The sequence below is a fragment of the Cavia porcellus genome, unplaced genomic scaffold (assembly GCF_034190915.1).
Source record: "Cavia porcellus strain 051 isolate PalLab524CR breed Dunkin Hartley unplaced genomic scaffold, mCavPor4.1 scaffold_32, whole genome shotgun sequence".
NCBI classification, from domain to species: domain Eukaryota; kingdom Metazoa; phylum Chordata; class Mammalia; order Rodentia; family Caviidae; genus Cavia; species Cavia porcellus.
Window position 1 is genome coordinate 29,711,792 of NW_026947515.1, and position 12,496 is coordinate 29,724,287.

The 12,496-nt window shown below is 54.4% G+C and overlaps 1 protein-coding gene and 1 long non-coding RNA gene across 5 annotated transcripts in view; one reads left to right on the plus strand and one right to left on the minus strand.

Moving 5' to 3' along the window:
• Bahcc1 (BAH domain and coiled-coil containing 1) overlaps positions 1 to 12,496 on the plus strand; it is a 57,831-nt gene that overhangs the window by 3,376 nt on the left and 41,959 nt on the right. For 3 of the 4 annotated variants that reach the window (XM_023562914.2, XM_063242259.1, XM_023562916.2), the window contains exon 2: positions 467 to 869. In XM_023562914.2, coding sequence (XP_023418682.1) covers positions 695 to 869 — 175 coding nt within the window. In that variant the 5' untranslated portion in view covers positions 467 to 694. Of the gene's footprint in view, positions 1 to 137; positions 307 to 466; positions 870 to 12,496 lie in introns of those variants that run through there. The other variant, XM_063242258.1, reaches the window with a different exon arrangement.
• On the minus strand, positions 10,838 to 12,463 carry LOC106026502 (uncharacterized). The gene is made up of 2 exons (XR_001200141.3): positions 12,169 to 12,463; positions 10,838 to 11,145 (listed from the first exon to the last, which is right to left on the minus strand). It is a non-coding gene; the product is annotated as an uncharacterized LOC106026502 (long non-coding RNA).

Sequence of the window (12,496 nt, forward strand, 5' to 3'; positions counted from 1 at the left end):
CTCGGACGGTCGAGGGAAAAAAGAGCGTGGACCCCAGGCCTTTTCCTCCGAGACACCTTTGGGCAGCGGGGGAGGGGAGAGGGTGTGAGTGTGTGTGTGTGTGTGTGTGTGTGTGTGTGCGCGCGCGCGCGCGCGCGCAAGTGTGCGTGATGGGTTCGCAGATTTGGGATTTTATCACCCAGCGGAGCCAGCAGTCTCTTCCACACGGTGCCCTCAGTGTAGGGACCTGTGGGGACGCAAAGGGGAAGCAGTGCTCAGCGTGGTCAGGTCGCCCTCTGTTCCTCCAGGCCGAGGATAACCCGCACGGTTCGTGTGCACGCGGAGACCTGGGTGCAGGACGACCCGGGTGGCCCAGCGTGCAGCAAGGAGACGCACCTAGCGCTTCGGCCCGGCCCGGCCCAAGGAGGGGGCGGGTGGAGGGTGCCGAGCCCCCGAGTCAACCAGTGTTTTCTGCTTGCTTCCGCAGACTATGGAAGTGCACGGCGGCCGCCGGCTTGGGGTTCGGCCGCCCGCCGAGAAGCCCAGTCCGCCAGCGTGCTGACGGGCACGCCGCCCCTGTCGCCGGTGACCCCGGACACCGCCTCCTCCGCACCGTCCGCGCGCCGCCTGTGCGCCCAGTTGCCCCCGGGCCCCGGCCACGCTGCTCCCGGGAGGCAGCAGCTGGCCGGGGCCGGGGCTGGGGCCGGAGCCGGGCATGGATGGCCGCGACTTTGCACCGCCGCCGCATCTCCTGTCGGAGCGTGGGAGCCTGGGCCACCGCGGCTCTGCAGCCGCGCGCCTCGCCCCAGCCGGTCCCACCGCGCAGCCTTCCGCGCACTTCCAACCGGGGAAATATTTCCCGTCGCCGCTGCCCATGGCTTCGCACACAGGTCAGTGCCCATGCTCGGTGGGTGCAGGATGGGAGGCCCACTGTGCAGTGCAGACGTTAGGTGAGGATGTTTAATAGTCGGACGGCGCCCGCCCCGCAGTTCCCGGGAGCAGTTCTCAAGCTTTGGTTTCATTTCCCAGCCAGCGCGGAGGGGGCTTCGCTCCTTGCCAGCCCGGGAGCCTGGTCTAGTAGTGATTTACAGAGGCCTTTCCTGGGCGTGGGGGGGGGGTGGTCTCAGGCAGCCGGCTAAAAATAAAACCTTCCGTTTCTGGCCACCTACCCTCACCTATTCCAGCAAAACCAAATTGAGAGAACCTTTTTTTTTTTTTTTTTTTTTTTTGCATTCTCCTTTCACCTCCTTAGGTACTTAGGATGCTCCGGGACTAAGACTAGAAAGTGCTGTCCGCGGGAACCAAAAGGCTGTGTGGCTGGGGGAGGGGGCCTGGCGCGCCGAGCGCGGCAGATTAGGGCAGTGTGTGCGGGGCGAGTGCTAATGGGGACTGCTGGTGTAAGACGAGCAAATCCTGTTTCTATATAAAGCCTTGAAGTGTCAGGGCGAGAATGGGTTTGCAGGGGATGCGTTAGCTTTAACAAGTGCCTTTGGCATGTCGCTAAAGCCGGACAAAGCATGGCCAGAGTGCGGCCAGCAAGCAGCCCGCACCTAGGGAGGGCAGCGCTGCGCTGTGTGCCGGATTTCGGTGCAGGCGAGTCCCCGGTGAGTGTGCCCCAGAGGAGACAGCCGGGGGCGGCCAGAGGGCGCCCAGCTTGCGGACTCCTCCATGCATCGTGCACCTTGCAATCCGAAAGGTCCGTCCTTGGCAGAGCCCACCAAGGCCGCGCTCGGTTTAGGCATGGATCCTGGCATTGGGGGAGGTCTGGGAGAAGGGCCATTGCTACACTCCTCTCAGTGGAAGACTTTGGGGAAGCAGGAGAGGTTGAGAGTGGGACACACTGATCACCTCGCAAAACAACTTGATTTTGTTTAGCTTGTTATAAACATCAGAAATGTTTGTAGGTTTTTTTGTGTGTATTCGGCAGTAACCGTTATTATTGCTAGCTTGATGAACTGTGAATACTAATAAAATTATATCTGCTTTAATGGGATTACAATTAGTGTGGATTAAAACGGATGGCACAGACTGGGCTAGAAGCGTTGGAAGGGAAGGCAGTCAAAAAGAAAAACATACATTTTCTTTAAAAAAAAAACAAAACAAAAACAAAAACAAAAAAAACCTCAAAATTGCCTGACAACTAAGGAGCTATGAATATGTTCAGCTCAAGGGCCCTCCAGCTCACGCATTCGGTCTCCCTGGGCTCCATGCTGGGTCAGCCTCACTCTTCTCCTTTCTTTTCCAGCTGGAGTCTCCAGCCAGACTGCCCTGTTCTCTCCACTGTTCTCTCCCTTTCCTTTTCTCCAGATTTATAACTGGAAAGAGAAAAAGTACTTGCCTGAGCAATTGGTGATTTAAAAATATCCCTTCTGCTGTCTCTGCGGTTATTAAGTATCTCTTTCCACCCTTACGCTGAGATGCTGCCCACCAGAGCAGGCCCCACTGGACTGTGAGGAAGGGGTTCATGGGTGGCTGCAGGGGAAGGTTTCCCAGCTTCCCCATCAGCCCCTGCTCTGGCCCCCCTCTGGGGGGCGGGGAGACCCAGCCTTGGTGGGGAGGATGGGGAGAGAGCTGTCCTTCTCCAGCATACTATGCCCTCTAGCCTGGCAGGTCACAGGGCCACCTAGGGAAGGGGCCCCCTGACATCAAGGCTTTCATAGGGGTGCCCAGGTGGGCTAGGTGCCATCCCATTGGGAAGGCCAGCCCAGGCTGGATTCCTCATCTGTTCAGGTCACTGCTGACCCTATTCACCAGCCCACTGCTAAGCCAGCTCCTGGTCAGCCACCCTTCTACCCTTGTTTCTAGATCTTGGTAACACCCAGTCAGGTGGGAGCATGGTGGGTAGCCTGGACCTTTGTCTTGCTCATTCTAAGTTTGACCATGCGGTTCTTACAACACAGGCTGCAGAGGGGTGTGAGGAATTACGCTCGGTTCTGGACTGGCCTGTGTCCTTCATCCCTGTTACTTGACCCCATGCCCTTCCCACTACTCCCATGCCCTGGGGGCTCCAGTAAATGCTGGAGGTCCCCCAAACTCCCTCTTTTGGGGCTGGAGGGCCACTTGTGCTCTGCTTCTAGAGGCCCAATTCTTTTCCTCCCCTGGGGACTAGAGGGACCTATTGTGCTTGGAGATGTCTGATCTGACTGTGATAGGAAGCCTTCGTGGCATGCAGGGCTGGCAGCTGCAGCTGGACGCCTTTTGCAACTGCAGAGAGCCAGGATATCATATTAGTTTTTAAGATTTCACTGCATGTATTTTTTAAAAGTTATACCCTGGATCCCTTTGCCTTAGTCTGTGTCTACATAGGATCTAATTTAGACAGAAATAGGTGTAATGAAGTTAAACAATTTCTGTGTTTCATGTGTGGATTTACAAATGACCAGTTTGGACTTTCTTCCCATTTCCATGGATGCCCTGGGTTGCAGGCCAGCATTGCAAAAGCCCAGCAGCCCGTCCAAAACAATTGCTGCAGTTTCTTCCCAGTGTTGGGCTCTCACTGGAGCCAAGGACCCCAGCGAGGCACTGGTTTTTCAGGAGCTGCCTTTCCTGGCCGATCGCCCTGCCTGCGTGGTCTGGCAGCATAGCCCAGGCTGGGCTGAGGGTCTCTCCACCAGCTGCCCTCTGTTCCCACCCAGCATTTGCACAGCATCAGCCTTCGGGAGATAGGGGTATGGCTCAAAGGGCTACAGGCTTTAGGGCTTCTCCTCCCATTGTTTTTCCAAAATGAAAGTACTTTATGTTTGGCTGTAGGTTTTTATGGTAAAGTGTTGTTCCAGTAACCTTGTCACCAAAAGGTGCAGTTAAAATGTTTGGAACTATTATTTTTAGTGCAGTGTTAGATTTTGTCTCTAATACAGATGGTCCGGAGGCAAAACTGTGAAATGGGGGAGGGGGAAAAAAGAAAAGAAAATCAACAAGAACTAGCCCAAGATTTCCCATCAGTGCTACTGCCTGGAGCAATTGAGGATCTTGCCAGAGCAACGCTCAAGAGCCTTAAACAAGAGGCAGTCCTGGCCTGGGGGGAGCCCGGAGTCCTGTGCATATCCGGTTCCTCCCCCTTCTGGCTGGGTCAGCTTTGGTCCCCCCTCAGGGCAGGGTCTCCACCAAGGGGCTATTTCAAGGCTTGGTTTGAATAATCTTCGTCCCTCCCCTTGTCTTTGGGCTCTGAATTGTCCCTGCCTGGAGAGCCAGGTGCCCTGGGCTTGGGTTGTTGCAGGACCCAAGCCCCTCTAGCAGGGAATTGCAAACTTCCTTCCCGCTGAAAGTACTCAGGTAGCCAGTCTGGTGAAATAAATAAAATAACCCCCAAGTCCCACCCAGCTCTGAAATTTTAAAAAAAAAAAAAAAAAAAAAAAGAATTCCCTGGTGTGAAAAGACCCCATCCAGTTTCCCCTTCCCTCATCACGTAGGGTTTTTTGTAAAGAAAAAAATACATTTTCGTAAATACCTCATTAACTCTATGACAGGATGGAGTGTCTCTGCAGCATTTACCAACATTAAGTAGGTGTGAAAAGAGTTACTTTCCGAAGACTCTACCCATCCTGTTCACTAAGTGACAGAGCTAGACATCAAAGCTGCCGCCCGTGCCCAGTGGAGCTGCGGGAATCCGGGAATCTGGCGGCTGGGCTTGGGGACTGGGCCGGCTGTGGCTGCACTGCCCCACCAAAGCTGTTTGTGGAATGTGGGGGTTTTTTCCTCTGTGGGGCTTGTGCTGCCACGGTGTCCCTTAGGGAGACACCGAGTTTTCCATAGGAATATGCAGGTCACGTGAGCAATAGGCAAATTAGTGATCGAGGCGGGGAGCAGCATCACACAGATAGCGCATCTCCCCCGAAAACACACGCACCCCCAAACATTCCCTGGTTATTCTTAGAAATCTCTCTCTTCTCTCGCTAGACAGGGTTCAACAGCCGCACAGACAGGACAGAACGCATAGGAGGTTGTTAGAATAACATGGATGAGGCTAAAAATACCCCTCAGAAACACACATAAAAAAGCCAAATCCAACAACAGAACGAGCTAAAAATATTTCAGGCTTTGGCAAAGAGCACAGAGTTAAATAAATTATACAAGAGCCATTCATGGGAGCAAGTTGACTTTCTCTCTTACGGGAACTTGGTTCAAGCTAATAAAAATAATAATTTACTGGCCACTGAGCTTTGCATGAGTTTAAATTTAATTGGTGAGGCTTCTGGCGTTTGTCACTTCTTGGCGATTAGCGCGTTTGCCCCGGCATGGGAAGGGTTGGGGAGGGGTGTGGAGGCTAGGGTGCTCAAGAATCAGGGTCCCCAGGAGACCAGAGGAACAGGAGTGAGGTTGCTGGGGGTCTGGGAAGACAGAGCAGGAATGAGCAAGGCACGGCTATTTTAATTTGATAAATGATCATACACCTTTAAGAGTGTGTTTTAACAATCAAGATACACTCCAGCAAGTTGATAGGATGTTCGCTGTCAACTTACATATGTCATCAGAGCGGGCTGTGAGCATAAATAATGTGCAGGCGAGTGCTTGGTGTGCCTGTAGCCTCTCCTGCAGGCCAAGGCTAGCAGGTAGCACCTGGTCCTCTCTCTCAGTGTCTGAAGACCATAGCCAGACGAGGACAGAAGTGAGAGGCTTTCAACTTGGCAGATTTGGTCTGGATCCCTCATTCTGGTGAGCTCCTAGGCATCCACACCCAAAATAAGTACACCAGGACTCCTTGCTTGGAGGAAAACACTTGTGTCGATCTGAGGGAGGCAGCAGATGTTGAAATGAAACCATTTCCCAGGAATCCTAAACCTCTACTCTGAGACTGAGGTCAGGATAGGCCCCTTTGCTCTGTGCTCTTCCTTGGCTGTTCCTTAACTAAACACTGCCCAAATTCTGGCCAGTTCTAACTCCCTAAGGACTACGTTCCCCAGAATGCATTGCTCTAGCTTCAGGGTCCTGCCTGGGACCTTGTAAGTCCCTGCTTTGGGAATTCCCAGGCACAAATAGAATTCAACCAGTGCCACTGGGAATAAATGCTTTCTGGGCCAGCATGGCCAGAGCTGTGGTCCTCACCCTAGCACCCCATTGCCCTTTCTCCTTGAAGGCCTCCTTCCACTTGGCTTCCTTCCTATCATAAATATCTGAAAACCCCTAAAAAAAAAAAAAAAAATTCAGCTGCCCCTCAGCCCCTCCCCCTTCACCATTTGTGAATATCAGGCCAGAGTCCCATGAAAGACTGTTACCGGGCCACTAAGCTCAGCCTGTGCAGCCTGTGCCTTCCTTTGGAAAACCCTTCTTGAATAGTGCACATCCTAGGGAGTCCCAGTTTGGGGTGGCAACCCCCACCTTGCCCTCCTTACATCCCTAACTCACAGCAGTACTTAATAGCGTGGAGAATTCCCAAGAGGAGCCACCCCCCAGGCTCCTGTAGAGAAAGGCTGGCTGTCCTCACCTTCTCTGGGGAAGTTCTCAAACTCCCAGGGGACACCTCCCGGAGTGGAGGTGGCCTGCCCCAGGCACTCCTTGGAAGGGCTCCAGAAAGTCTCCTTGGGTGTGTGTTTATGGTTGCTTTGAAGATACGCTGTGAACGGGCTTTAGGTTGCAAAGCACGTGCCCTGTGTATATGGCAAATAGGTTGCTTGTTCTGCCCAGTGTCCACCCCCTTACTTGCAGGGAGAAGTTCCCCCAGGGTTCCCCTGGCCCCTTTAACCCCTGGGAGCTCATTTTCCCCCACCACAGACAAGGTGTAACAAGCAAAAACCAAAATCACAACCCAACAGGCAATACCTAGAGAAGGACCTGAGAGTCCAGTGGTGCTGAGGAGGCTGGGTGCCTCGGAGGGCCTCCAGCTTGGGGCAGCACTCCGCTTTGGCTCTGACGCCCTGCCTGCTGACGTTTTTATGGGATAATATACCGTTTAGATCATGTGGGCCTATTTGTCAGTGGGCTGCCCCTGTTTGCTGTAATACATGGTATCGCTGCCTCCTGTGGCCTGGTGAACAGCTGTCACCACAGGTTCTGGAGACTGGTGGGTGCTGGGCAGGGGGTACCCATCCCCTGGTTACAAAGTCAGTGCTGGGTTTGCAGCAGGCTTCAGGCCTGCAGGCTGGCATGGGCTGGTTGCTACTGCAGCTGTCCTGCGATCAGGTTCCAGATTGGTCCAGCCAGAACGTGTTTCCTTCATGGTGACCTGAGGGGAGGAACAGGTGGGTTGGCTCCTGTCACCTCTTTCCCCCCCTCTCCTTTCCCCTCCCTGAACAAAGAGGCCTGTGTGTTTGGACACAAAGATTTTGGGGCTGACTGGGGTGCTCCCTTCTCCTGTGTTGGTGGAAGACTCCCTGTGTGCCAGGGACCAGAAGGAAGCAGCTTTTTTCCCCTACCTCGGCACAAGGACTTAGTTCTGCAGACAAAAATTCCAGAAATGTGGCAGGGCAGTGAGAATGGTATGTCTGATTGCGACTTCTGAGCACTGGTCTGGGGTCCCTGAGACAGAGGGTGATAAGGGGGAGTGCTTTTTGCGGGCATGCACCCTGCTCCCCTATCCTTAACCATATTAGATAAAAAGTACAGCAGCCCACACTGTTGCTTTCATGAACAAATCTGGAACCTAATCGCAAGACAGCTGTGGGAGCAGCCAGTGGACAGCAGCCTGCCGCTTCCCACTGGCTGCCTTTCTTTTGCCAGCCTGTCCTTATGTGGTGTCTAAGGGCTTTCTCTCCCTGGGCTTCTGGGAGGTACGTGGAGCCTGCACCCCAGAGCCAGGCTAGTAGGGCTCTCAGGACCCGTGTGCTGAGCAGCTGTGCAATCAGTGAATGGATTCAAGGAGGATGTGGTCCGGTTTGGTTGAGCAGGTTGGGCACAGCTAGACAGGGAGCCTGTAAAACCCAACTCAGGGTAAAGGCGCCGTGGTAGGCTTGGGAAAGGGGCTGCTGGGGGTGTATCCCTCGGGGGCTGCAGGGTTTTCCTGGTCCTGCAGATGGCCAAATTGTGTCTTCTTCAAAGCCTGCAGTGTGGATCTTGTGGTAAATGTCCCTCCAGCCAGCCCAGCCACCATGGCCCTTGCAGTCCACAGTGGACTGGCTAGTAGTCCACCCACTACTAGCTTACGCCTGCCTTTCTGCAAGCTCACACTCACTCGTGCTTCTGCTGTCCCTCTCATACTGGCCTGCAATGGCCTTTAGGGAACTGCATTCCAGCAGCCCTGGCAGAACAAGCCTTCCCCATGATGAGACACACAGCCTGTTCCTTCAGCACGTCCTTCTTGCCTGCTCTGTCCTTTGGCTCCTGGTGCCTGCTGGGGGAACTAGGCCTCAGGTCCCCAGTGACTTGCTCCTCAGTACACAGCCCCTCAGTCCCCCATTATTCCCCTCTGCGTGCTGAAGATCATATACCTCTCCACCCCAATCTACTGAACTTGGCCAGGCTTTTCCTGAGCTCCCACTTTGCATGAAGGTGTTCTCAGGTCCAGTTCATCTGGACACTGAACCAGCCTGTCCTGCTCTTGTCAGCTCCCTGCCCTGTCCCTATGCCCACCCCTGCCCAGCCATTGGCTGTGGCTGTGCTTACCTTGCCCCATGGGATTCTCAACCCTGTCCCCAGGTAGCTCTAGTGTAGCTGCTGTCACTGGCTGACTCCTCACACGCCTGCCCATTTTAACGAGGGTTCACCACTCTCAATTGCCTTGCACCCTGCAACCTGGTGCTGCCCGTTCCTGGCACTTCCTCCGGGCTCCACCCAGAGGTTCTGACCTGGTGGGGTCCTGCCTCATGGTAGGACTCTGACCATCCCTGATGAGTTCTGCCTGATGGGGAATACACATATATCTGGAAGCAAAAGCCAGTGACTGTTGGAGTCACAGTACAAGGAGCAGGTGAGGATGGACTTGGGGGTTACCCCCCCCAATGTGGCAGTGTGTGGCTGCGTAAGGCAGGGGTAGGCACATGCATGTCAAGAAGGAAGAGGGACCATATGTGCATCTGCAGACATTACCCAGCAGGGGGATAGGCAGGACCCTGGAGAGGAGAGATGGTAGGCAGGGGCTGTGAACCTCTTTCCTGCCCCCACCATGTCTCTATGCATAGGCTCTCACAAGAGCACCTGCTGGGCACCTGAGCTGGGCCAGCAACTGGGAATAGTCATGGCACCAGAGACTTATGTCACCAAGTCACAATGCCACCACCTTGAGCATCCAGAGATCCCTCCTGAGCCTAAGGTCCCTGTGGACCATGGTTTACTTGGTGCATGCTGGTCCCTGACAGTTGAGCTACCTGAACTCCCTGAGTCATAGTCTCCTGTCTCTGAGATGGGTACAGCTATCCCCAACTGGAGGGTTCTCTGTGACTTGGGGCATAGTCCTGGCTTGGTGCCCACCCCTTGTGGGCTTCCTTACCTTCCCTGTCACCTGAGAGTTGGTCCCAGGAGCCCCCAGAGTTGACCAGACTCCCCTGGAACCCCTAGGTCTTTAATGAAGGGTACAGGGTCACTTGCCCATGGTGGGGGCAGGAAAGCCCAAAGCCCCCTAGGCAAGCCCAAAGGTCTATGGGTGGTGGGCCAGGCCAGAGACTGAGAGCCCTCCTTGGCCAGTCCCTCCTCACAGTTCAACTTGGGCTCTGCAACCCTGAGATCACTGTCTAGCCTCACAACTAGGACCCTCAGGCCCTTGGCTTCAGTACCCTGCTCAAGTCCAGCCCCTGTCACTACCATCATCACCCTCAGTGTGTCATGGCAGGTGTGATGCTCCTGGAGTAGGCCTATGTTGCCCTGCCCTGGGACTGTGGGCCTGAGCAGGGCTGATCTATAGGCCCTGGGGCCCAGGCAGTGCCATGAGGAACCCTTGGACTAATAGATGGAATGTAGGATATAAAGGGATCCTTCATGGGTTGCCTGGTCTGTTGTGTTCTAGGTCTGTATGAACCCCTCTTCCCCTTCCCCCACAGCAACAGACAAGTAAGACACCAACAGGCCACCTGGGCCAGGAAGCTGGGACCCTGCTTGCCTTCTCTTCCACACTAGCTTTCAGGGTAGCTGTCCCAGGCCCCCTCCCTCTACCCCGGCCCAGACAGGAATAGAGCCTGACCTATGTGTGGTAGCTGGGATGGAGGACCAGGACTCTGACACCCCTGGCCAATGACGGGGTCCTGGAGTGCATGGACCTCCTTGTCCTATCTAGAAAGAAAAGCAGCCGGATTCCACCATGGCCTTTTCTGCTCTGTCTAACCAGTTCCCCAGGCACCATGGTCACTACAGGCCAGCAGGTCATTTGTAGGCAGCTTGCCTAGAAGCCAGTCCCTTTTCTGAGACATTTTGCATCCCTTTGGGTATCCTAAAAATAAACCTTTAATTTGCTTTAAATTAATGTTAAAATTAAATCTGAATTAAATTGTAATGCATCTTTAGGCTAACCCTGAAAACCCCCTTACTGTATGTGAATACAGATAAAAATCAAAGAAAATGAGGAAACTGCCACAAGGCCATCCTCATCTTTTGTGACAAGGTGCACAGTTGGTGGTAAATATTTAGTAAAAACGCAGATTACCAAGTCCACAATCCCTAAGATGGAGAGGGCCAGGAAATGCTCAGAGGGCAGGCACAGGTGTGACAGCCACACTTGCCCTGCACAACTGGGGACTGCTTTTCCATCGTGGGTCCTTAGGACCTGTTGGCTGGGCACCACCTGGGGAGGCGTCCCCTGAGTCTGCACTTGAAGTTTTTCTGCAGATGCAGGCCTGTCCCCTGTGTTGCTGACTCCCTCCTGGGCTTCCTTCATCTCCCTGGAGGTTCTGTGTCTGTCCTGGACACACACACACACCCATTGTCTGGTCTCTGGATATTAGGTTAGTTAATGCCACATATCAGACTATCCCCAAATTCAGCACGTGCAAACAGCAAATGTTTGTTAGCTCACAATTGTATGTGCCAGGAGTCAGGGGTACAGTGTTAGATGGGCCGTGAGCATCTCAAAGTGCAATTGTGGGGTCACCTTCCAAGCTTTCCCCTCTGGCTGTCTGCAATCTCTGGTCCATGCCAGCCACTGGTGGGAGATGGTGCCTTCCCATCAGGTAGTGCTTGGTATGGCAGCAAGCTCTGCTTACCCAGAGCGAGTGGAGCCCTGGGTCTCTGCAGTAGTCTTGCCTCAGGGTGGTGGTCCTTTGCTTTCCCATGTTCTGTTCATAGGAGCAAGTCTGGGTCCTGTGCACACTGAAAGGAAAAGACCAGGGGCCAGGGGTGTAGCTCAGCAGCACAGCACCTGCCTGGCAAGCATGAGGTCGTGAGTTTGACTCTCAATATCCCCCCCCCCCAAAAAAAAGGAAAAGATGACAAAGCAGTGGGTTGGGGTCATTGGAAGCCATTCCACTCCTTCCATGGCCGTAACTCCTCAGGGTGGATGTCCAAGGTCCTCCTGACTCTACATGTCCTCCTACACCCCTCCCAAGTCCCACCTGCACTGCAGGCCCCGGCACTGCTGTCTACTACAGACCCTCTGCCATCTGACTTAGGGTCAGCCTGCTCCTGGTTGGGCTGCCTGCAAGTGGAGTGAGCTGGCCTGTAGCAACGAGAGGTCTGTTGAGAGCCAGGGCCACAGGTCAGTGTACTTAGCTGCCTGAGTGTCCTCAGATTCCAGGCTGGGCTGGGTGAGGGTGGGTGACCCTGGCACAGGGCACTCAACCCATCTAATGAATGAGCTGGGGTCAGATTTCATTCTCTGGCCACTACCCAGGACCTGCTCTGTGGCTTGGACAATGGGGGTTTGTACCCTCCAGTCTGGGGCAGTACTTTCTGCAGCTGTTTCTATGCCAACTGCCTACCCTAGCAGGGTCAGTGGATGCCTGGGCCCCACTCTGGTACTCCCCCAGCCCTCCTTGGGCCAGTCCAAGCTCTGGGACTGACACTAGACAGCTCCACTTCCCTGGGGCAGCAAGCTGGACCAGAGGTTCTTAGAGCTGTGAGCATTTGGGGGTCAGTCATGGTTTTCTAGGCCCTTCAAAACTGGTGCCTAGAAACTTTCAGCTCTGGCAGCTCTGGCCCCTCCCCATGATCACCCTGTGCTCACTCCCCACAAGGCCAGGGAGCAGTCACTTGCCACTCCACCTGAGGAGCAGGTCCTACGTGGGTGGCACAGGCTCAGTGAGGTCATTTGCTTACCTAGTAGTCACGACCCCTGTACTGATGAGAGAGCTCCTCCTGCACTGTCCCAGACTATTGTGGCCCCTGGTTACATACCCTGCAGTGGTGGGCTGAGGGGAGGCCAGATTGCTGGGGCAGGTGGCATTGCTTGCCTTCCTGCTGAGTCTTCTCTCTCTAGGTCTCCTGCTGGGGTCCAGGCTGTCCTCTTTAGCTGACTGGCTCTGGTCAGTCCTGGATGCCCTCCTCCCTTCTTCTAGGGGGCCCCATTCAGTGGGAGTGGCAGCTCTGTCCCAGGAACTGTGTTCATCCTGCTCCCAAAAGCATATTTCTACCTCAGGACGTGGGGGTGTTCCTTGTATTCTGTTCTGTTGCAGCGTTGTCCTTGGAGACAGGAGCCAGATCTCCTGGCTCTGTCCTCAGAGTT